At 36.8% G+C, this 25,728-nt stretch overlaps 1 protein-coding gene across 1 annotated transcript in view; it reads right to left on the reverse strand.

Annotated features, from left to right (window-relative positions):
* DPYD (dihydropyrimidine dehydrogenase) overlaps positions 1 to 25,728 on the reverse strand; it is a 342,395-nt gene that overhangs the window by 173,804 nt on the left and 142,863 nt on the right. The window contains exons 9-11 of the mRNA XM_059854310.1: positions 10,094 to 10,201; positions 6,929 to 7,098; positions 5,066 to 5,276 (exon numbers count right to left, since the gene is read on the reverse strand). Coding sequence (XP_059710293.1) covers positions 5,066 to 5,276; positions 6,929 to 7,098; positions 10,094 to 10,201 — 489 coding nt within the window. The remainder of the gene's footprint in view (positions 1 to 5,065; positions 5,277 to 6,928; positions 7,099 to 10,093; positions 10,202 to 25,728) is intronic.

The raw sequence follows: 25,728 nt of genomic DNA on the forward strand, positions 1-25,728 counted from the left end.
TGAAGCTTCAATAAACAGTTTAATGGTTTTTATGTTTAACCAATTTGGTAAGTTCCTATAATTTTAGCTTTAGTAGCTCATTAATGTTATTTTTGATATCCATCTTACAGAATTCCTTTAAAGTGAATAGTAGCATTACTTCTGAAAAATAGAAATATACAGTAACTTTCTTAATCTGAAATGTATAACCACAGCTGTCACATGCACTAACAGATTAACTGCTGACACTGCCCAGTCTAAATGCCCAGCAAATAAAGAAAGGCACAATCATCCTGTTAACCTTCTCTACCCCACTACTGTCCTGAACAGTAAAAAATGGTTTGACTGGATAAAGCTGGGTCCAGTTCCAGTGTGAGAGGTCCTGCTGCAAGCTGCTACTGACTTTGTTTTCTGTCACCAGCAAGCAGAAGTGTCTGATGTGTATCAACTCAAAGAGTAGAATTTCTGCCCTAAGTAAATAGGGCTTTAGAAATCATCATGATGCCACTTTTTGATATTGGGAATGGGTAATGATTTCAGAGCATGGAACTGCTGCACCCAAACTCCTTCAGTAAAGCTATTTGTGGAGAAGAATCCTATTGCAAATGACTCAGCAGGAAAACTCCTATCCATTTCCATAGGAATCTTTTGAACATATATAACTTTCAGTTTTATATAACTTTTTTTTTTACAACTCTGGTGCCTCAAAGCCTGTTGGTTGAAGGCAGATGCTGTGCTAGCAGGCAGATGCCAGGGCATTCCCAGCTTGGGTATCACAGCCTCCCCTCCCCCCTTTACTCTTTCATTAGGTAGTCAAGGTTTCAGTGCTCTGAGGTCAAAGTTACCCAGCTGTCTGAGCAGGCTCGATGAAAAAACTCAACAGCCCTCCCAAGTTTCAGAACTCCTGGCTTCTGTGCCATTTGGAGTTCTGTATTTGATCAAAAGAAAACTAATATCTTTTCACTTATGAGGTCAGAGCTCTGCAAACTTTTTTCCTTTGTTCCCTAGCAAATGCTTCTCAAACTGCAGACATGAAAATTAACTATGAGTGGGTTAAAGTATAAAATTGTAAACAACTTGGGAAAAGTTATCTTTACTGTATGTTGAACTATTCCAGGGGAGCAGCAAGGATGGGGTTTGCTGCTGCAGTTTCCAAGAAAGATGACAGTTGTACTAAAAGTAAAATCAAAACATCTGAAAGTTGTGACTAATTCCTGGAATTATGAAATAAAATTTTGCCCTTCAGTCAATGATACAAGAGCTGGCTACTACCAATATTTTCATAAAACATATTTTGGTTCACAAATAACTTACTACTTCTGGGATAATTTTACTAAGGTGGTACTTGGATTTTGCTTGGATATTTTTTCATTTCTCTTTTTTGCTATTCCAAGAAAATAAAGCAGACATTATCATGCTAAGATTCAATGTTCTGCTTACATGTGAATTCTTCTTTCTTTACTGCTGCCTGCTAAACAGAGTGTCAAACTAAACTTAGGTTGCCAGTCCCCTATCCTGGCTTAGTCCTTTGCTCTACACTGAATTTTGTAGTGCATTTTGAGCACTATTTTCCACACTTTCTCCATGGTTCTCATTGTAAATTCAAGAAAATAAATCCGTACAAAGGCATTTGTTACAAAATTCTGCAGTCCTAAAGTGTTGTTCCCTTTGCTTATCAGAATGAAATAGATCAGAAAAGAGTCATTCAAAGTTCAGACTTTAAAACCAATGGGACTGGTGTTAAGTAGGATGCAGAGGCTGAACACAGTGTGAGGGAGCACACAGAATTGCAAGTAAACATGTTGAGTAGTTGCAATTAGGAATGGTGACAGAAGATATTTCAGTAATTCACTAGCACATTGTAAGCCTCACAAATAACAAACTACACAAAAAAGCAATAACCAAAGAAAAGGTACAAAATTCCTCTCACAGCTCTTGATTTTTGTGGGTCAGTTACGATGGCTTGAAGGCCTTGGTAAGGTTTGCAGTTAAAATAATGCAGGTTGTACTTGCAAAAATTTTTTTCTTCAAGAAGAAGCAAAACATTTTTCTTACTCCATCTGCAGTAGTTGGATTTGAACAACTTGTTGGGCTTGTTTTTTACTGGTTTTAGTAAAATGGTAACCTTCTTGAAACAGTCTAGAAGGCAACTCCCCTGTTTCATCTATAAGCAACTCCAGGAGCATAAAATCAGAGTAGGAGTAAAGTTTTTAAAGTAAGTGATGCATTTATATGATTCCAATGGGACAATGAATACCCACTAGAACTGTTGCTTAAAAACACCATCAGCATTTTATTTTAACAAAACAAAAAAGACTAAATACCTATTGTGAACACACGGAATCTCAGTTACAAATTTAAGTTACCATGCAAGAATAGGAAACATCTTGTTGAGGATAATAGACCAGAAAAAACTTTCTAACCTATGAGCTATTTCTGCTCAGTCACCCACACACTTGTGGCTTCTTACAAAACTTTCCAACATGAGCATCAAGGCTGCCCTGAACACTTTGTTGAACTGGGACTAAGTCTAATTTTATTCTCTCTGGTTTTGACAGTATTTTCTTTATTCTTTTATCAGAAGAACCAGCTTTTATAGGCTATAACCTGCTATCTTAGCCCATACCAAAACTGCATTTTCAGTTCCCCGAGGTGCCTTACAAATCAGGTCAGTTGATAGAGCTCTTTGTATGAGCAGCAATTAACATGTTTGTTCAACCTGCACCTGAGTCACCCAGTCAAAAAAATAATTGAGACCAGAAGGGCCCTCTGGAGGTTACCTATTCCATTCCCTTCAAAATTAGATCAAGTTCCAAGTCAAATCACTTTGCTCATGGCATTGTCCAGTTTTGAGTACCTCAAGTATTTTCATCTCCATCTTTTGATGGGGAATACTTGAATATTTTCATCTCTTGAATACAGAAGTGTACTTCCTTTAGAAAACCCAATCAACCACAAAAACAAAAAACCACACCAAGACACTAAGATGATGTTTTCATGGTTTTTTGGGTTTTTTGGTTTGTTTTTTTTTTTTTTTTTTTTTTGTCATGTACACTGAAATAGTCTGGAGTTTTGATTGTAATCTAGCTCAATGGTGAAAAGCAAATTTGACTTTCATTAAGACAGCTTAAAAAAGACTTAAAAGCAACTGAAATGGTATGCTCAAAATAAGCACTTTATGCACTCAAGTCTTAGTTTCTTTTCACTTTCACAGCATCCAAAACAAATGACTTGCATTTTTCCTTTTCATTGATTGCTCTTCTAACAGCAGTTTCACCCAAAATACAGCATGAAACTGAGGTGTTTTGCTCACCCCCAAAGTAAATGACTCTATTCTCTCATGATCAGTGCACTGCATGACTGTTCCCCTCCCATTTTATGTTCCTATTTAAGAACTTCTCAACAATTAATTTAGCCTGTGAATGTGCCCTAGGAAATACAAGACTGGCACAGTACTATGGCACAGTACTTACTGGCTGCTTAGCACAGTAAGTTCAATCTTTTAATTGAGATAATTTTTAACGTGGGAGAAAACAGAATCATTCCTGTATCATGGGGTCTATGAATCACAACAACATATATTGATTGAATAGGTTAATATTGAGATTCTAGAAACCCTTCCAAAACCCCTAAACACAGGGTTTTAAAAGCAAAACTACCAACAAAATTTGCCAATTCTCAGTTGATCAACACCATCATCAGAGTAGTTAATGAATCTCTTTTAAAAAAAAAACCTTAAATCATCTTCTTCTTGCATCCTGGAGGTTAGACGGAGCTCTGAAATATGACCCACACAAATGCCAGTCTTTCCACAGCAATACAAGAAAAATGACAGTCTGTTCTCTCCTGTGCCCTGTAGAGCAGGAGGCAGCAGCAGGCCAGCAGACAGCCCTGAGTAATGAGCTGGGAGTAGTCACTGTCTAGAAACAGCCTAGGATGCAAGAAACTGCCCCAAAGCATTAGTTGCACACACAAGATAGGGCTGCTCCTGGTTCACTTGACATGCTCCTCAAAATACCAGGCTGATCTTTCCTTTTACTGCAGGAGATGGGTGCAGGATGGTATATCATTCCATACAAGTGGATGTTGAGCAGGGAGTGCTGAGTACATCATTCAGGTTTAGAGCCCTCTTACATCACTTGGGATTTACCATTTTACTTGACTGCAAAGATTCACTAAAGTACATCACCCCAAGAAATTTTGAATACCAAATTTTCTGGTCTTGAGCAATCTGAGGCACTTGCCAAGTCCTCTTTCAGAGCATTTAAACCCAAAGGACCATGACAACATGTCATGGGTTAACTGGCAGGCATGACCATGCCCTGGAGAGGCAGGCACATTGCTCACCAAGGCTTTCAGAACCTGCTAACCTAGGTGATCATCTCCAAGCCAAAGACCTTCTCATTCTATCAATGTGTCTAAACACTGCTCAGTTCCCATGTTGTTGACTGTATTCATGTTCATCTCTCTGCTAAATGGAGACAATTCATCCAATCTCTGAAACCCCATCAATGTGCCAATTTCTGTATCTTTAACACAGAATGAAGTAATTGCTCATTTTTAAGACTAAACCTTGTAAAGTGCAACTAAGAAATATTGTGTAAGAGAGAAGTCTCAGTTCTCTTGTATATGCACGAGCAATAAGTAATACCCAGACCAGCTGAACCAGACTAATGAATGTTTCAATGTCTGTTTAATTTGCAAAGTTAAAGAAATAGATATTTCAGAGATCAGATCAGTTCATCTTAAAGATGTAACATAATGAGTTTCTCTAGAGTTAATAAATGAGACCAGAAGAAATTCCCAAGAGTTTCTTTGAGATCACGCTTGCACTGAGAAGAAAAATATACGCTGAGGAACTGTACTTCAATGCTGAGTTCCAGCTCCATGCAGCAATACGCAGAGAACTGCTCAGTTACCAGACCCCCAAGTCTTTTTCTAAAAGGTGCACCTGAAGGACAAACCCCTGTGAGAGGACCAGCAGTCACTTGGCCGAGTAACCTCCAGAAGACCCATTTGACAAAACTATTGAAGGACAGGACGTGCAGCTACAAGAGCAATCTGCATTTGCAGTAGTCAGGGTTACCTTTATCGTCACTCAGAACGGAGCCGAAGGCGCTGATCACCACGTTGGCTTTCAGACGGACAACCTGATCCTCATCTTCTCTCCAGCTCCCATCGCTGTCTTGCTCTGTTCGAACAAATTCCATAGCAACAATTTGTCCACCTTTAAGAACCACTTTCCGAGGAGAGAGGAAAGGCAGAAATTCACACTTCTCTTCTTTTGCAAGTTCCATCTGTAGAGTAGAAGCAGTAAAATATATAACTTTAACATGCTGCATTTTCATGGAAAAAAACCCCAAACAAACCAACCAGGAAACATTTTTTGTTTCAAGATGTTACCATGGATTCTACTATAGCAGAAATCAGCCTTGTCCAGTATGCAGACAATCTTCCTACTGTCAGCCTCAGAGCCTCTCATGCTATCAAATCAAACAATGGCAGTAAGTAAACTTTCAAGGCCAATATTTCTTAAACATATTTTCTTACTTCTCCAATATATTTTTTTATTTTTCTTTTACTTTGAATATGTTTAACTTCTTTTAGCACAAAAGATTTCTCTTACATAAATATCTGTGTCTTTCAAGAAGTGGCCTCGTATTAACTTCGTCCATGCCCTGATGGGTGTTTACTATGATTTGAAGATAGTATTACATGCTGACTACCATATACAAGCAACAGTTTTCTGAGTGACAATCCAGACTTAGGGATCTTCTGAATCTCTGCCATGGTAAAACTGCTTAAATCAATTGTCTTCAGAATTTGACTGTCTCTATTTACACAACTTTTTTGAACATGTAATATCCCACCTGACATGATTCTATCATGGCTATTAGTAAATGAAGCTATTTTTATTTTACTGCTTTCAAGACCCACTGCATGACTGCATGAGTAGAAACAATGACAACTTTTAGACATTTACCCAGGCTTCTATGAAAGATTTTGGTTCAGATTACAGTAAGGATCTGAATAGCACATGAGTCTGTGCAATGGCTTCAGTAATCTCATTGAGTCTAGAACTCTTGGCTGAAGTGCAACAGAAGTAAATCATGCACCAAGAAACCCTCTATTACTTTCTTTGCAGCTCCATTTCCCTTCTGGAAGATCAAAGGTGCCCATATTCTTGAAACAGACAACCAAACTACTGTAAATCTCATGATAAAGATGCATTAGATGGTGTGCTATTCTCAAGTATATAAAAGTGTAATGTACCAAATAAATGAAAATAGAAAAAGACCACCAAAATAAAAAAAAATCTGAAAAAAACCTCCTGTAGTACATATAAATTGAGGAAGCAGAATAATTTCAAAATGTGCAGATGACCTAATAAATGCCATAGTACAAAGCCAAACTAAACACCAACTGGAATGCTGAAATATGTGATGAATAGCATTGCTTCACTGTCATGGGCAGTGATTCAAAGCCAAAATCACTGTAAGTAATTTTCTCACCAGAAAGAGAGGTAAGAAAGAAAGCCTTTTATAGGCTCACAAGGCAATGTCAGAAGGACTGAGATTCCTTAAACAACAGCCAGAAGGGTATCATTATAGGATCTAACCATGATCTGAAGACCTACCTACAATACTGTAATGGCTGTTTGATTCCAGCATTGAAAATTTTAGTTCATTCCATAACTTACAAGAAATTCTAACCCCTGCTTGCAAATACATCTCTCTACCTTGTCAGGAAACAGATGCAACAGTGGAAAATTATTTAAATACAGAGTATACAAAGTGAATCTCAGATCTTTAATAGACATTCATACATTTTAAGAGCATTTTTATATACAAAACCTTTAGCAGATGTCTGCTAAGTACCTATAGCATGCTTTCAGGCCACATAGAAGTACCTAAGGTGCCTTCTCAGAAAAGCTGCTATTCAATTTTACCTCTTCTGGGACAGCCCTGATATGAGTGAATCCCTTCCTGAAGACCACGAACACGCGCCGAGCTCCGCAGCGCAGAGCAGATGTCGCACAGTCAAAAGCAGTGTCTCCTGCCCCGAGCACAATCACAGTTCCATGGATTGGTGGCAACGGAGAGTGACAGGCACACATCCCTGAAAGATAAAAGGAAAGCCCCATTTTCAAGTAGGGAAGCCATTTCTGCATGACAGCTCAAAAGGTACTTGTACTCAAAGCAGTGTAAAATTGCATCTTACAGTTTCCAAGCATGGAGTGTCACTATCAAATTATTCTGCTCCACTGAAAGACAGTTTTATTCCTCCTTTAAAGACATGCTCATATACATAATTTCATAGTCAGTACTCTAAGCAGCTGCATCTTTCTATTGAGAAAGAATTCAAATGACAACATGTTTGTAGGATTGTGGGTCGCGTCAGACTGAAACTAGAATTGTAAGATCTTTTTATTCAAAAAGTAAGTTTCTCTCTCATCAGATTCATTATCCTCCCAGCTAAAAAAAAACCCAAAACAACAACAACAACAAAAAGATGACCAGTTGTTGTTAGATATAGTTTTGTGTAACAGTATACCAACATCAGTCCCCTGAGATTTCTATAAAGCACTGACATTGTTCTGGTGGTGACATGATTCTCTGAGGCTATTCATCAGCTGAACATGAAGGAAAATAATATTGATACAGTAATTCCTAGCTCTTCTATTGGAAGAAAATGTTTAATCTACAGTAGTTTTCTATAAATCATATGTAAAAAGTTACATGGAGAAAATGACAACATTATGTGTTTATCATCTACAGCTTGTATTTAAATCATTCAATTAAACAAGAAATAGTTAAGTACAACTGAACTGTGTCTGTTCCCTGCATGAGACTGCACTTTATTACATGTTTAAGTGCAACCAACTGCTGATTAGGCAAATGGTCATAACTTGAAAAATATTGACATGAATAATATAAAGCTATATTCTCAGGAATAAGTCCAGGACAGTTCCAGTCAGGAGGCTCTAAGCTGGCCATTTACCTTTTGTACTTTAACTCAAGTATCCTACTACAGCAGATTTTCACATGTAATTGTGGACCACAAGTATTATTGAAGTAAACAATCCTTTTCATTTAGACATACAAGCAGAGTGAGAAATTCCCCCACCTGCCCATGAATGTGGCGTCCCATTAACTATTTATTAGGATTCTTAGTCTGAAATTCTCTCTAAACTTTTCTCATTTGTTTTTAGTAAACTTAATAGTCTATAAAAATTGAGCAGTGGAAAAAGCACAAGTGAAGCAGGGGGCTGGCAGCTCAGAGTGCCATTAGAGTGTGAGTTAGACAGGATCAGTCAGAGCAGCTTGCTTTGCTCTTGAGAACACACTCCTGAGGTAAATTCATAGCTGTGTATTTGCAAGAGGAAACCCTTTTGGAGGAAAGTGTATTAACAAGTGGCATTCAGATTTAATAAGCAGGCAGAATATGTATTTTACCATGAATAAGTCTATTATGTCTATTATTTAGATAACTGTCACAGTGAAAAAAGGAGGACAGAGTAGGATGTAGTACGTGTATATTTTATTTTATAATTCCATGCTTTAAAGAGCAAAAGGTGGCTACAGCTACAGACAGACACAAGGAAAATTAAGTAATAGAGACCATGTTAATTAACAGACAACACCAAAGACCTATCTATTACTGTCAATCAGAAAAGGTTAGTTCTTCCAAGTTCATCCTTTTTGCCATTGTAGACTTAATATTAAAAAAACCATATTATCACATTTGCTAGCTTATCAAGAGGGCTACTTTGCAGTATTTTGAAATATGTGGATCACAGCATATAGATCCTCATGCAGGTAGGTGTCTTACAGTACAGAACTGCTACATATCTTCTCAGAATTCTACAAAGTATTTTAAGTCAAATTGTTTCCGGAGAGTTTTGTTTTGCAGAATTTACTTTTCCTTTGTTAATCTACAAATGTGTTGCACTGCATATTCTCAATTTATTTTACTTTTAAACATCTCTGTCTTCAAAAAGAAAACCCAAAAGCTCACCCTTTTCTCCCAAATCATTTAAGATTACTTTGAGCTTAAGAAAACAGTCAGAAATAAATATTTGATGAAAACAGCTAAGAGATGGGACAGATGGGATGCAGAATTTCACTTCTGAAATATTTTGCATCAAATGGGGTAATAAGAACTACTTTTATAAGCAGAATCTGCCATAGAATACTTTTATAAGCAGAATCTGCCATAGAATATATATTTCTCAAAATTGTTTAAGAAGAGTCTACTAAATAAATAGGCAATCCTATATGATGCTAAAAAATCAGTTTGTAGATAAAGCAAGTTATATTAAGTCATATGTAAAATACCACATTCTGTTCCAAGTAAAAAAAAATCAAACCTTTACATTAATTTCTTTTTTGTCTGGGGACTCTAGACCATGAAGAAATGTGGCATAGAAATCACATATTTGGGGCTTATGAGTTCACATTCAGGGACATTGAAAGCATCTGTACTCCTTAGGGAGCAATGCAGCTATCTCTGAGCTCAAAGAAAGATGTGAAACCATAAAACGAGACTGCATTTGGTGCCTATGAACTGAGCACTTTCTTATTAACTCCTGTCATACTCCTGTTGTCCTGAGTCTTAGACTGTAAGTTCATTGGGTAAAGAACTAGTGCTGTGTCTATAAAACCTGCAGCACATGACTTGGGATCAAGTATAAGAATTTATCAACAATCTACAAATCAGCTGCTTATATAAATCAGAAACACCTTTTTTAATATCAGATTTTTTTCAAACCATCTTTATATATACTATTTTTATCAGGATACTTAATACAAAGGAGAAGCTTATGTCATTTTTAGACTATAATTCAAAATAGCAAATATAACTTATTAGGGGAAACTATTTGCCATAAGTTTAGATTTGTATACATGATTATTCAGTTTATAATCTCTGGGACTAACTTTCCTGATCATGCTCCTGAGGTTGCCCTTCACCAAGAGAAAATTCTGTCCCAGACATATTCAGTGGAAGGTACATTGTAACTGGATGTGCTGCTTTGTAGCCAGACAGTTTGATAGAATAAAAACTGCTGATGACTTCTTGAATGTGATTACAACAGGAACACAGTACCACCCACCTGGTTTACTTGCCATTGCCACCAAAGGTAAGAAGTCTTTAGATGTGTAGAATCCTTGATTCATTGTCAGTCCTTGGAATATACTGTCTCTGTTTGGTTCTGGCAAACCTGAAATAGATATTTTATAGCACATAAGAATTACAGAGGAAATTTTAGTGACCAACATAAATTTTGAATTACACGCATGTTCTCAAAAACATCATCCATAGAAGCACTTTCACAAACCTTTAAATGTTTCCAAAATAATATTTCACATTATCACATTTGTAGTCTGCAGCTTACATAACTGGTGATTGTTTAATAGTACAGGCACTTGAAAATCAGGTTCCTTGACAATGTGTGTACTTGTATAACTCACAACAAAACAAATACAGGGGAAGGGTTTAAAGAGAACAGGGTGCAAAAGCAGATAATACAAATGAGGCAGTAACAAACAGCTTAACTGATGAGGGGAGAAGGACAAATGGTAGTGCTGTAGGTCTGATCTGTGAGTATTTGTATGCCATCATTTTGTGCCATTCTGGATTATTTTCTCAAAACCTTGAAGTCCTGATTGGCTGGCATTTATTCCTAGTTATCAAAACCACACATTTAGACAGAATCCATAGGATACAGACAAGGATTTACTTCACAACTATTAATAGCAACAAATACCTTTCAGTTAAAAGAAAGCAACAAAAAGCATCTTCCAATTACCAAAAAAAATATTTTGGTGTGAATGGTTGGACAGCACCAAAACCTAGCCTGGCTGACACACCAGTTAAGCCATTTTATTCAAGGAAATGCAATCAGGGTATTTTCAACACTCTCAACTTTCAGATTTACATCTAAAACCCCATAATATTGTACAAGGTATGCTAATAAATAATTACATACTGAAATGGAGTAAATGTCAACAATTTTTGTAAGAAAACATACTAGCACTGGGGCACCCTCAGAGCGAGCAGGAAGAACAGGAACATACAAAGCAATCTGTGCTCCCTCCATTCTCAGCAATGGGTGGCAGCAGACTAATATTACTCCTCTTTGAAACACACTGGTCTGGAAAACCCTAACAACACAATTTTAGCATCTAAATTAATGCAGAATTTCATGCTGAGGTGTACTTTTCCAAATAGGGAAGGTTTGGGGTCTTTTTCTATTAATTAAGCAACAAAAATCTGTCTCATTACAGCATATGACCAGATCTACCTAATGAGAAAACTCAGTCCTTTTTCATGAGTTACCTAGATGAAGGAAGTTTTTTGAACCTGTAGAACTTTGAAAGAAGTTACTATAATACTAGAAAATAAAATACTTCTTTATATTTATTAGTTGCAGTGAAGCAAAACTGAATATACTCTCAAATATACTCAGTGAATTCAAAATGCTTACAAGCCAAAAAGCAAATTAAAAAATCCTGAAATTTGATCTCTCTTTCTAAAGAAAAATCATGTCTCAGTTGCTGAACACCCAAGTCTGAAACCAACACTGATCTATAGTTGGATATTGAGAAAAACAAGGTTAAAAAATACTAGCACGTCCTGAACTTCAAGACCTTTGAATGCTGTACTTTCTGGGCAGACTGGAATTTCAGCTAATGAATAATGAATAATGGATATCTTAAGAGGATGCCAAAAAGACTTAGTACTATTGAAAGTACAATATGTAAAATGCATTAAAGAAACTATTTTTAAAAGGGCATTGATTTTTCTCTATGCATATATTGCAAAATCATCTATGGCAAGAAGAGCACCTCAGAAAAAGCTCTCAGTGACTGCCTGCAGGCAGAGGACAGAGTAATGCAACCATTTCTATTGAGATATCCATAAACCAACTCAGAGGCCTCAGCTTACTCTTGGGAGAAACACTCTTGTCATTAGTGGGATGTGCAGCCTGCATTAAAGATAATTTCCTTTCTACCTAATATGTACCTCCATTCAAACCCAAAGAGAAACCCTCAAAGTATTTTTTCTCCACTTCTTTTTTGCTGCTTTTATCATCTCCTAATGAAAACTGTTTGGTCTCTAACAGCATCAGTATTTTAGCTCCCATAAGCTGAATAAAGAGTATCATAAAGGAAGTGTTGCAATATTCTTTGTCTAGGTTCATCACTAGTCTTTTCAGATTCATCACTGAAGTAAAAGGAGTTGGATTAAGAGTGCATTGGGTTCAGAAATGTTTAGCCTGGCTGATATGACCAAACAACTGCCAAAGAGGTACTCAATAAACGTGGCATTATCTGCTATTTATTTTACTATTTTCGTTTTGCTGAAAACTCCCTGAAAAACCATTTTGTGATATTTACATTTTAAGGAAATGCAGGGGATTTATTCTTTTATACTTACAAACACTTAGCACAGATTGAAGCTCTTTGCTAAGCACCTGCTGGAAATTGTATTGTGCTGGATTCTGATGCATCTCTTTTGCTGTTCAGTATTTGCTATTGTAATGACTGCATTTACTTTTGTTAAAATAGAGAGATTGAGTACTTCTTCAAGCCACTAGGCAAGTGAAGAAAGCGGCAGACTGAGGCAGACAGAGAAGGAGATCAAGAACAGATAAGATTCACTTAAGAGACACCATTTCATAATAAACATTCACCCCACAGAAGTATGCTTTACAGAGAGATCAAATATTGATAAATAGCCAACAGCCTCTTGGGAGAGAGAATATTTAACAAAAAAAAGCTGTAGAGGAAAAATGCAGTTTTGAGCATATGGTTTCAGAGAAGAAATAAAATTTAAAAAAACACAGTCACCTATGAAAGACACAATTTAGGTCAAAATAGTGAACCAAGAGAAATACTCTTTGAAGATAAATCAGAGAGATCCTTTAGAAAAAGAGAATTCACACACTAGTACAAAATAGCCAAGAGCCACCCAACAAAAAATGCTTAGAAAAATATAAGGTCTTTTCCCTAGCTTTTAGGCTGAAATCAAGTAAGTCAGTTCTCTGTTCTCCAAATCCACTTGCAAGCCATTTAAAATAATTTTTTAATTTATTATTTGGTATTTCACATTCTGAAACAATCTGTCACTATCCCACATCTTCCATCTTTCAATAATTTGAATCAATATCTAGCGATAACAATTATTTCCTTCCCCTGCACTGAAGAACAGCTCTTTTGATGGGCAAGCAAGAGGAGGCAGATTAGAAAGGCAGCTCCCCTGGTGCTGCTTGGATGGCCTCTGCACACCCTGCCACAAGCAGAGGGCTGTGCTGAGCCCCCCATCTTCTGCAGCCACAGCCCTGGGCTTCTGAAGCCTCAGCTGCTTTGCTTGCTGATGCCAGGGAAGCTTCTGAAGCAACTGATACCCAAACCATGCAATGAAGCCTCTTGAGCTGTGGAAAACTGCATTTACTAAGAATAGAGAAAGTAGAAACATTGTGAAAATAACAGCTTGCATGACAGATCTAGTTCAGCTTTGCAAAATCTAACCTAGACAGTCTCAATCTGGGTCAGGTGCAGCACAGAAAGCAATTCATATTGATTCCTGACCCTCTGGTTTGCTGTGCTCTGCCTTCCATCTCCAGATGCTCCAGCTATCTCTCAGTAGGCATCACTACTCTCTTTGCTTTCCTTCATTTGAACCCCACAACTACTTCTCCAGTTTGCAATTCCTCAGCACCAAAGTCTCTCCTATGTATGACATCCCATATACTTTCCAAAGTCCCTAACCACTACAACAGTGGCTTTGGAAAACACAAACTTCAACTCCCCCTTTTTATATCCTTTATATATGCACATAAATATATATGTGCACATATGTATTAACAAAAACATTATCTGTCTCCTGTTAAGATCTTGTACTCTCTGTTCTGACAATACTGATGCATATCAATTTTCTTCGTGCACAGTCTCAAGTCCATTGTTTCCCTTTAAAGAAAATTTAGATACAATTCCCTAGTCCAGTTGAGATATGAATTGCTAAATGATTAGAGTAAATTTGTCAGAAGTACAAGGCAATATACCAGAGGGATGCATAGACAATGTAAGGGATTGGCTTGCAGAGCAGGGCACCAAGTCCACTCAGCTGCAGCACCAAATAAATCCAGGCACATCAACACATCAATCAGCTAAGTCTGCTACTACTCTAACTATGAGCTTGATCTGGAAAGGGAAACTAAAGCAAGTACAGGCACTGCATATCTGTCTCCTATTGTGATCAAATCCCCTCTCCCCAGAAACAGCTATGCTGGCGAGCCTGAACTTACTCTTTGGACTACTTAAATCTGACATGGCTGGGCAAATTTGCAGTTTCAAATTAACTTCTCAACAGACCTTAATAACTGACACACAAAATAAGCTCTTGTCCTTGATAAGGGTCAAATACAGTTTTCACTGGCAGCTGACTAAAAACATATCTCCAGAAAAAAAGACAAAATGGAGCTGAAGGTGAAGGGTAAATATACAGGAGCCTACAGGGACAAAACTAACTAGAACATTATTTTTTTTTCTTATTTTCCTCACCTCAAACACTGAAAAGGTTTTTTGCCTTTATTTTAATTGTGATAATACTGAATTTTGCTGGTGAATGCAATCTGTGTCTGAAAATACCAAGAGCTACTTTTTTTAAGTGAGGATGCTTACTTTGTACATTTTTTATATTGAGTCTTTCAAATTTGTTTTGAAATTAGATTATATGCATAAATTTATCTAAATTCCATAAAAAAGAAACAAAATATGATTCACTGGTTGTGCACATTCCTTTTTCTAACTTTTAAAACAAGGAAGCTAAACACCAAACCCATTCACAAATTTATGGATTATTTTCAAAATTTTCTCTTGCCTTACACATCTGGAGCTAGAAATTTAGAGAGCAAGGACATCTTTCCACCTTTTTAACATCTCCATGTTTCAGACTTAAACCAGATTTTTTTAAATTACATTTACAAGGAAGACTCCTCTTCTATGCTTCACAGCCTCTATTACAGGAAATCCTAAGATTGGGTGGAAAGCCTTTAACTGTCAGATATGAGGAGAAAAATCCATGAATCCTGTACAAAACTGGAGAGAAGAAACATGGGATTGATTTTCTGCATATCTGCTCTGGGGGCAATGCAAATCTTCTGAAATAACATCCGAGAGACCAAGCCCAGACAAGCTGAGCCCAGCCTTTTACTCAGCAGAAGAAACTTGAGCAGTCTGGCAAGGAGGCAGTACAGATTCTGCAGCAGCAGTTCTGCACCTCTGGCCAGGAAAAGCCTCTGCCCCTTCATGTGCCCTGGGGAAAGGAGCCATGGAAGGCTGATGGCGAGAGACTGATATGAATTTTATAGAGGAAATAACATTTTCTGATAAATTTTTTTTGTTAACAAAGTTTTTTTTTAATATTTTTTCTTTTAATTTTCTTAAAAATTATACACTAAAGAAGGTACAGAGCTAGGGTAATTTTCCACTGAAGGTAAATTAAAAATCCAGCATTTGTCTTCTGAAAGTGTCCTTTTGAATTAACAGAAAAGCACCACTTTGTCCCACGTCCCTGCCTTTTTACACACTGAGTGTTCCAAATCACTCTCTGTGAGCCCATACAAAGATATTTCAGATGTAGCAGATCTGATGACATTTCACACTTGCCCAGAGACTTGCAGCTACAGGTACCATATGGTTAGACTGTGACTACAAAGGTACATGGCACACTGTAAAATCCAAGCACATAAGCACTACTTTAATAATTCTGAAGGCTCTGATCTTCTTGAACAAGTCTTCTTTGTGGGCTGGGGAACTGGAGATCAAAATCTATATATTTAAAGCAGTTTTATTTAATGCCACACAATCCATGATTCGTATAAATTGGACCATGAGTTTCAAATATGTTATTTTCTTGAATAATAACACTGAAATTGTAAACTTCCATAACTGTCAAATGTATAGGTTTACTCAGACATAACAGAAACTCCTTGTATGCAGTGGGATATGCTCTACATGATTGTTTCTAAGAAGCCACATTCATGCATAACCATACTCATAACATTGCTGTCCATGGGTCAAAACTGCATAATTTAGAAATTATCTATATTGAAATGCATAACCCAAATACAGTGTGCCTCAGGGCTGATTATACACCAGTACAACTCATGCCATGGCATGCACCATGCATGGAAAGACAACCACTGGTATCTAGACAGAAACTTTCTTTACATTTTTAAAGGCTTGGTACTGGGCATCTGGACTTTCAGAAAAGTTGCAAACACTCTGCAAGCGCTCGGTTTTTCTCAAGGTCAGTCCATTAGTGATTAGCACTTCAGTAAATACTTTTGAGGCTTGTATTTGTAAAGAATCTTTCTCATTTTGCTTGAGATTTTTTTTTATGGGGACAGCTTTGTTACTTCCTGTTGTGACATTCAGCAGAGTACGTTTTCTAGGTGGTTGATTTTTTTTTTGTTTGATACGTATGTCGATGGAGATAAGTGTTTTAATTACTTTTTTAATGTCTATGCTTTTGTATTTTCTCCCTCCCTCCCTTTATTTCCTGCTGTTGAGATTACTGCCTCATCTCCACAGCAGGTGGCTTCTTCAAATTTGTTTTCTCTGTAAGCCTGGCAGATTAATTTTGTAATTTAACTGCTCCTTTTCTGTAGTTTTTATTAATGATTTGTTTTCTTTGGAAAATGTATGCTTGCAAGGTTTTTGGGAGTTATTCCCTAACGATGGCTAAAGGCCTCGTTCATAGAAAATTGGAAGTAAAGGGAAAAAAGTAAAAGAACTACACTAGGGTTAGCCTTCTCTTACCCTCCAGTTAGAATGAGCAGTGTGTGGAGCATATGTGAAAACACCCTTCACATCTACCAGCATGAGCCGTACACAATTGCTGCAGAGCATTCTGAATAGAGCAGCTATATCCATACCCTGGCTTTTAAAAACATCTGAATAAGCAGCTGAACCTGGAAGCAATGCAGTTTGTAGGTCTCACACCTTACTTTGTTGCTAAATTAGACACAGAGACAAGAATCTGAACTCTTGCAAATGGTAAAGAAATAATAGGAGTGAGGGAGTCAGATTATTTCGCACTAAATTTGTTCTTATAATCCAATTTTTCTTTGAGTACCAATTTTCCAAGCCCAGCTTAAAGGTAGCCAAAATTCACATGAGCTAGACATCAAAAAGTGCAGATGGGAACGACAGGCAGAGTTCAGAATCAATCCATGTGAGTGATGGAAATTAGGATTATGACAACACAGTCAGTGTTGTCTGCCTGAGCATGGAATAGAAACCGGCCTTGTGGTCTGCCCTCACCACATCTAGTGATCCCATGATCACATCAGGCTGACATCTAGTATTGGCCAAAGTGCCCAAAGATGAACCATAACTCATTAGCCTCATCAGACACAGACTCCACCCCTCATCTGATTATTTTGTAATCAGTTCAGCCTTACTCAAGGCTTTAGTGTACCCTCTACAGTCTACCTCTAGTCTTAATTGGTGCTTTTAATTTTATTATGGTCAATTTATGGGACCTGTGCTTTGAATTTTAGTAGGGCAACACTGAAGCATGACTAAAGTACTGTATTTTAATGAAAAGCATCAGTGTTTCAAGATGATAAAATTAAGGTCAGGAGAAATTATGTAAAAATTTTTCACATCCCAATATCTGGCTATTCATGTATAAGCACCAAGATTTTGAACTCAACATTTTGAGCCCTTATACTCTAAAAGCACTCTTTTAAAATGCATACCTCAGAACTGAATCATACAGTATCACTAAGTGTTTTTAAAACATAATTCTGTACAGGACACCCTAGAATTGTACTAGATTGTACAAACATATACAGATCTCTAAATAAGGAAACAGATGTTAATTCTAGCCTTTCTTCCGAGTTTGGGAACAAGTTGAAGATTTTAGAAAGTTAGCTGGTAGCCCTGGGAATGAACTTGCTGCAATGTGAAGATCACTAAGAAGCAAACCTTATCACAGGGAAGGATGAATGCAGACTCTTCTTACCTTCCCTCTGGTTCTGTTCTGCCTGGTGTTGTTTATTGCAGGACTTAAAGCACTGAAACAGTTGGCTATGAATCTTGATTTTTAGAACATAAGAGTTCTGTAAATTGTAATACAGAGTAACTGAAGAAACATCTGCTGTAAAAAATAAAGTGGAATATTGCTGCAAACCTTTCTTAAGTCATCTTGGCAACATTTATTATACTGGTGACAAATTTGAAAAGGTCACTAGCAAAAATGCATTTAGCAGTCTGAGTCCAATCCATCTCTACCCCAAGAATGTATCATTCCACCCAGGAGCAGAGCTTGCTCCAGTCTGATTACAATAGAGCTAAACTGGATTTTAGTCCTGAGGGGAATTTGGTCACTTCCTACCATGGACTTGAGCTATCATTTTTTGGGAGCATTCTTGAACCAGGAAGGCTGAAATTTCAGATCTGGCATGCTGATGCTGTCAGTTCCTTTCCCTCTTCCTTCTACAGGTTTGTTCCTAGCAGTAACCTGCCAAAGGAAAGATGGGGGGGGGGGCTGTGCTTCCTCCTGACACCAGCCAGATAATATTTGCCAGTGTGATACACTGCACCACTCTAGAGGAACAGAAACTGGTCCCAGTGCTTACTCGTGTTCAGTAAACAGGGCTGAGTGGCTCCAGAGCAAGAGCCCTTCCTCAGGGACTGCCCATCAACATCTTAAAGGACAGTAAAAAATCTATCATCTCAGAAACCATATGTCACAGTAAAATGATTTTTATCCAGCGCAGAAAATCCAAATATGTGGAAGTGAAAGCAAAATAAACTTGATTGTGAGGCTGAGAGCAACAGACTCCTAAAAGAAAGCAGAAAATGCTACCATACCCATTTGCAATGGAAACAATATCTTTCCCCAAGCAGACTCATTATAACTTAACTGTCTAATATGCCCTGTTTATAAGAAGTCATGCTGGTATATTGAAATAATCTAAGCAAATGAAAATTTATAAAGGGAAAATCAAATGCTAGCATAGAAAAGATGTCTTCATATTAATTTTTCATTTCAAAACATGGAAAAAAATCTTGAAAAGCTGGATCAATCGAGGCTACATACAATAAATACACAGGGAATAGATAAAATGAGAGCAAAACTGATGATAAACATTCACAAAGAAAAAAACAAAAATACTTAGTTGCCATCATGAAGAAAAATAAATACTAAGCCTCTACACTATCACAAAGCAACAGCTGAAAAAAACCATCAAAAGCAGCAAATTCTTTAACATATGAGGAGTAATTAAGTCATTAATATTCTGGAATAACACCTTTGTCAGACTTCAGGCACTGTACAGCAAGGAAGTTGAAATGAGGTATACTGAGACAACATCAACTTATACTACCTAAAATCAACCTGCATTTTTGATATATTAGAAATATTAGAGCCAATAGGTGGTATCTGTGTTGCAATTCTAAACACTGAGTTTGATAATATTGTTTCCTAAATTTGATGGGAATCATAGAAATAACTAACTACAGCCATTTGTCTTGAACCCACAACTATCCTCTGCTGCACACTACTTCCACAGCTCCCATTCTGTTTCAATACAGTGCCTATGAAACAACAGGCTGAGTCAATCACAGCTTTGCACCCTGCATAACTTGATCTGTATGAAATATTTGTAAAAACTTAGTCCTTCAGGAAGTAAATCCCACATGTTAAGTAATATTTGCAAAAGACAGGACCTTCTGGTCATTCCTATTTTTAAAACATTACAAGGATTCATCTTTTTTTTTTTCCATATGTAGAAGTCATCAATGTAATTCAGCAAGGTCTGCCAAAAGCTAATGAGTAATTAGCACTCTACATTAAATTTCAACATAGGACAAATTTTTTCCCAGTTCTCTGTTAATGTATTATATTTTCTCATCTTAAATCTTAGCATACTGATATACTAAAACATGTAATTATATACTGGTTTTGCCCACATGAAAGAACAAATAAATACTATAAAATGTATTCAGTAACTATTACTGTATTACTGTATCATTCTGTATTACTGTATAGACTGTATTACTGTATCATTCATCTAATCTGCATTTTTAATCACTTCAGGTAAACCATCTCTACATATATTTTAAAATGATGCCTCAAGAAAAGACTTCTAAATATTATTCATTATCCTCCAGCACAGACCTACAACTGAAAACCTATCATCAGTTCATTCTGATGAAAAGGTAATAATTAAATTTCTTTTCTCCCTTTTCCCACAGCACAATATTGGACCTATGATAAAAAAACTCATCCTATCAAATTTCCATTTATTATTTGTACCTGAAGGGCTTTGCCAGCTCACACAAACATAAATCTCCATTTGTCAGGTTTAAACTGTACCTGTCCCAGATGCTATGAGAGTTCATAGCTCTTGTCCCTTAAAAATTACCAAATAGCATCATGCAGCATAACCTCCCTGCAGCCTCCCCTGACCCTTGCAATCAATAATATTCGTAACCTGTATGTGCACAGTTAAGAAGTACAGGAGCCCTGCACTATCCCAGTTAACCACATTGAGCTGTGATACTCAAATCTGCTCCCTTGTGTCTGCTGTGATCAATTTTAATCTCTGCACCAAGAATAAAAGAACGCAGCCCCTTGTTTCCAAATTCATCTGAAACGGATGTTATAGATTTGTAGGTCTGCACAGGAGCTGTGGATTTAATACAACCAGCAGCTGAAGGAAAAAACACATCCAAGCTATCATTCATTCTCATTACCCTCAGTGTATTTTGGATCTTCAGAAGCAATGGGAAACACAGGAAAATGCACGTGTACTGACTTAAGGAAAGCTGAATTTGTTAAAATAACATCAGGTAACTGTTATTTGCTACAGCTTTATCCATTACTGCCAGGTAAGGTGGAGGTCAGTGTCTCCATTATGATTACTTTGCTCAAAGGTTTAGTAATAGGCTGCCAATATTCATTTCTTCTGGAAATGTGTCACATACAGTAAATTAAGCAGAAATTCCCTAGAAATAATAAAGCCTATCTCTGCTCAGCTAAAAAGAAACAATTATTATGGAAAGAAAGAATAAATCACGTTTCTGATGGTATTTGTTCTCTCACCTCCAAACTAATTTAATTTAAAAGCTGGCAAATTTGCCAGCCAATTAGCCTAATTAGACAACGGCATCTGAATGTAGAACAGGAAGAGCAACTTTAGAAACCTACTCCAGTAGAAAAAGTGCTTTTTGAATCTGTCACACTACCAGAATTCATGTTTCCAGAGTTCTCGTAACTGCATATTTATAGACTTGGCTATATTGGCTCCTCATCAGCAGCTCCAGTGCCATGAATCATCTATCAAAACATTTGAGAAGATTTTCTTACTCATTTCTTTAAAGCAACATTCTGAAGAGACACTTTCAACATGATTATGCTTCAGTGTTCACTATGAATTATGAAAAAAAAGCACACAGAGTTTTATAATTGCAGGTGAATAATAAGTATGTGTCATCAGAGGCTTTATCTTCTCAGATTGTCACACACTATCAGTACAGAATACCCTGCAACAAATATGACATTCTCATAACATGCTGGAGGGTCAATAAGCATTCTCACTCAGGTCATTTACCCCCTACACATCAATGTCCTTATCATTAAGCACATATTTATCTGCCTTTCCTCCTTAAAGCAGCTGCAGCAAGGAGTTTCATGTAACTATTCTGTTAAACTGATACTCTCCTACACAGGTAGATCAGCTCAGAAACATTACAGCTATTGCATAGCTACCCCTTCATAGTTTTCCATACTGGAAATAACTAAGCAAGTTCATGTTTTGCCCAAGTCTTGTTCTGAGTAAGGGTAAATGACAGAAAGAACTCATTAATTGTCTGAAGTTTTTTTAATCTAGTAACTAAATCTGAAATCCTTTCTCAAGAACAGGATTGTGGCATTTCATACAAAATTTCACTGAAAGACAGTGTCTTTATTAACTAATTTTACTATTTTCATCAAGTGCCTGCATCTTGCTTGGGCATTTTCCATACTGATGACAGGGCACTAAATCTGAGACTTTGGGTCAAAAAGACAATGCAGTTGAACCTGCGATGCTGTAAGATCACTATCTAGAAAACACACAGAGGAATTGTGGTGCACATCTCCAAATGCCTCCTCGATGCCCAGCAGTCAGGAAGATGAAGTGAAACATGGTCACTAGAAATTATGGGTCAGGCACTCGGCTTGTGGGTGCAGATACCTGCATAGGCATTCACAGAAGCTTCCTTCTCCTCTTATTCTTTTGGTGGGGAAGTAAAACATTCAAAATGGGAAATTTATACTTTTTTAAAGCAAAAATGTTTTTTGTGATAAAGCATCAGTGAGGTAGGACTGTATGTCTCTTTTCAGTCCATGAACAGATTTCTATGACAAAGAGATGCCAGAAAGTTAAAATGAGACTTCTCAAATTACCTGCAGTGATGATGCAAATACTCCCAAGGGAGCATATGTTTCCTCTAAAAAGGCATCCAACCCATGCTAAAACCAACCAAGGCACACAAGTCTACCTGGGAGTGAACATGAATCCTTTCTGTCTGCTTGGTGCAGATTTTTGTATTTGAAGCACTACAATAGAAAGGTTCTCTCCTAACAGTTTCAAATGGTAACAAAAACAAGATCAATAAATAGAAAATCAAGTTACACAGTCCCAATAAGTCCCTCTAACAAGGATTTCTCTCTGAAATGTTCATGCTTGTCTAACGCTGCTGCTTTTAATCCTTTCACACCAGTGGGTCCTACATGCTTGCATTACTGCTAATGTAAAACAAATGAACATTTTATATGAGGATATCCACTCTCCCCAAGTAAAGTGGTTAATACCAAAGTAAGCTTTAAGAATGTAAATTATTTTCCCCGTGTGGCTGAAAAACTACATGAGTTATTAATTTAAAAATTATTAGCATATAAAATCGTTATTATCTCTGCAGTTAATGTACAGTTCACTGAAAACCTTTTGGACCATTACAATTAAGAAAGGCAGCATCTTTAATGAAGTTACAAAATGCATTGTTTATTAAATAGCAAATTGTATCTTTAATTACTTTAAATATTATAATCCGATGAAAAATTATTTCATAAACCTCAAGACAAATTATGTCAAAGATGGAGTATTCATTTTGTTACTCTACGAATCCTAAGCAGCACTTTCAATTTGCTTACAGGTTTCTGTAGTATGTAAAATCTGCTCTTGAAATTTCAAGTTTCGAGTGCCTAAATCCAATGGCACTGGCATAAATCTAAGACGCAGCTTGTGCTATTCTTTCTTTTTAAAACAGATTTAATTTCTTGTCAAACGTAGAATTTGGCAGTTCTAGTAAATGCAGCTTTTCTATTAATCCATCAGAAGAAAACTGAAAATAAATTTCTGTGAGAGTAACAAAATCAGGCTCATTGAAACAAAGACTATTTGGGGATCTACGGAATTATATGGATTTGCTGTTGTGTTTTGAACTAAAAGGTAACTCTTGTTCAGAACTGTCAAAGCCTATGAGGATATGCTATAATGCAAACATATAAACACAGACTAAGTTGATTTTAAATATTCCATTTTTTAAACACAAATTAATCTCTGCACACTGTCACCTCTTGCTCTCTGTCCATAATTTGACCTACCTAGCTGATATGCTTTCCACTATCTGAAATGGCTAAGAGCTGCACAATTAAAGAAAAAGTTTAGTTGTGCACAGCATTAGGCCCTTTGCTGTGCTTTGGATCCAGCCCAGAACAAAGCCAGTGTTAAAATGCATGGATTTCTAGATCACTAAGACAAAATTGATACATTCAACTTCAATTATGTCAACATCAACTTGTTACTGAATATTTTGACAGTTTGGAAACCCTCAGTTAGCTATAGAACTTTCCTGGCTAATCAATAAATCAGAAAAGCAGATATTCTATCCAATTTCTTTATGCTACATTCTATCTATGTCTGCCTTACCAGAAATATTGTCTGTGCAGAGCACAAAGAAGAAACAACTCATCAGTGTTATGTTATAATAGTAAAAAAGAATTTTTAAAAAGTATCAAACTTTTTTTAAAAGCTTCTGACAGTAGTAAAAAAATTGATATAATTACATAATTAGACACAATTATAAAATACAACCAGAGATAACATGTTGTTTAGAGTTAAAATGAAAGTATGCAGAAGATCAAAACATAAAAAACTTGCTTACTTTCACATTAGTACAAAAATTTTTGAACACAGAAACACATCTAGAAACATAATTGGAAGTCTTCTGTGACTACCCAAGTGCCAGAAGAAAATCCTAGTAGGAATTTGCAGGGAAGTCGGGTAGTGAAAGTCAGATACGTTTTTGAAAGCACTCACAATGAAATCAAGTTTTGAAAAAGGTTTCCCTGCAGAAATATGACATTAACTGTAACACAGTTACAGGTGTTACAGACCAAACTGAGAGCAGTACCTCAAACAAACCCCTTCCGAGGTGTGCACCTAAATACTCTGATTGATTTGGGCCTAAGTACCTTCGGGACCCACCCCTTGTCTGCCAAAAGCTCTGCTTGAATGTACATTACTGATGTGGGGGAAAAGAACCTCAGGAGTGCCAGGAGATTTTCAGAGCAGGCATTCTTAAGTATTTAGAGATGTTCAACACTGGATATGGTCCTAGGCAACCTGCTCCAGCTGACCCTGCTTGGAGCTAGGGGGCTACACTAGACAATCGCCAAAGGCCCCTTCCAATTATTTTACAATTCTATGAAATATGCCCTGGTTGAGGTCCTAAGCCATGGAAAAATTTCTGAGTTTTCCATCTGGGATTTAAAAAATCCACTACTACAGTTAGGTAAAAGGAAAGTATTCCCTTTCAGGGCATAGGTACCAGACACTCATAGAACACAGAAATTCAATAGCTGGTGTGTTTCTATCAGCTACAGAGCTCTCCAAGCCAGTGGCAGTGTACCAGGAATCAGACCCCTTCTCCCTCCACCCATGCTACAAAGAAACAAAGCTCAGTCATGGAAAACCAGAAAACACAGATCTCACACAACATTCAAGAGTTAATTTCTGAAATGTCTTCTCTCCAAAACCTCATTCCATCCTTATAATTAGTACCACACATACTTTTTTTCAAACAGCACATCTTAGCTTCTCACAGTCCCTTTCTGAGCAAATGATGGAATTGGGCTTGCCTTATTCAACAAAATGGCTCAATGACCTTGTAAAATCAGAGTGTGGGATAAGGACAACAACTTAAAATTAAAAACTGAATACAATTTTCCTCCATTCACAGATTATTTCAGTTGTTAGCATTTAAAAACAACTTCCCAAATATCACTATCTATAGCTGTGGATGTTTGTAACATGTAACAACAGTAATTCTATTTGTCATGTCATTTTATAACAGGTTACAACTGATATTGATCAATCCTGGAGCTTCCTGAAAGTCCATGCAAAAATTCTACCACATAGATGGAAAACTTGATTTGTACATCCACTGCCCTACTGATAAAATTATCTTTCAGAAGTACAGCATAACCAAATCAGTTACATGGAACCAAGACTTTTACACAAGCATTTTAAATTTTAAATTATAAATTTGTTTTGCTTTACATAAAAAATTAGACATAGAATGACTTTAATTAACCTTAGCAACAACAACAGTTGTGTGAGAGAGAGAGACTCAGATAAACAGAATCATCTGCTAAAACAAAGTCTACCTCTGATTCTGAATT

Source organism: Haemorhous mexicanus, chromosome 9, assembly GCF_027477595.1.
Source record: "Haemorhous mexicanus isolate bHaeMex1 chromosome 9, bHaeMex1.pri, whole genome shotgun sequence".
NCBI classification, from domain to species: domain Eukaryota; kingdom Metazoa; phylum Chordata; class Aves; order Passeriformes; family Fringillidae; genus Haemorhous; species Haemorhous mexicanus.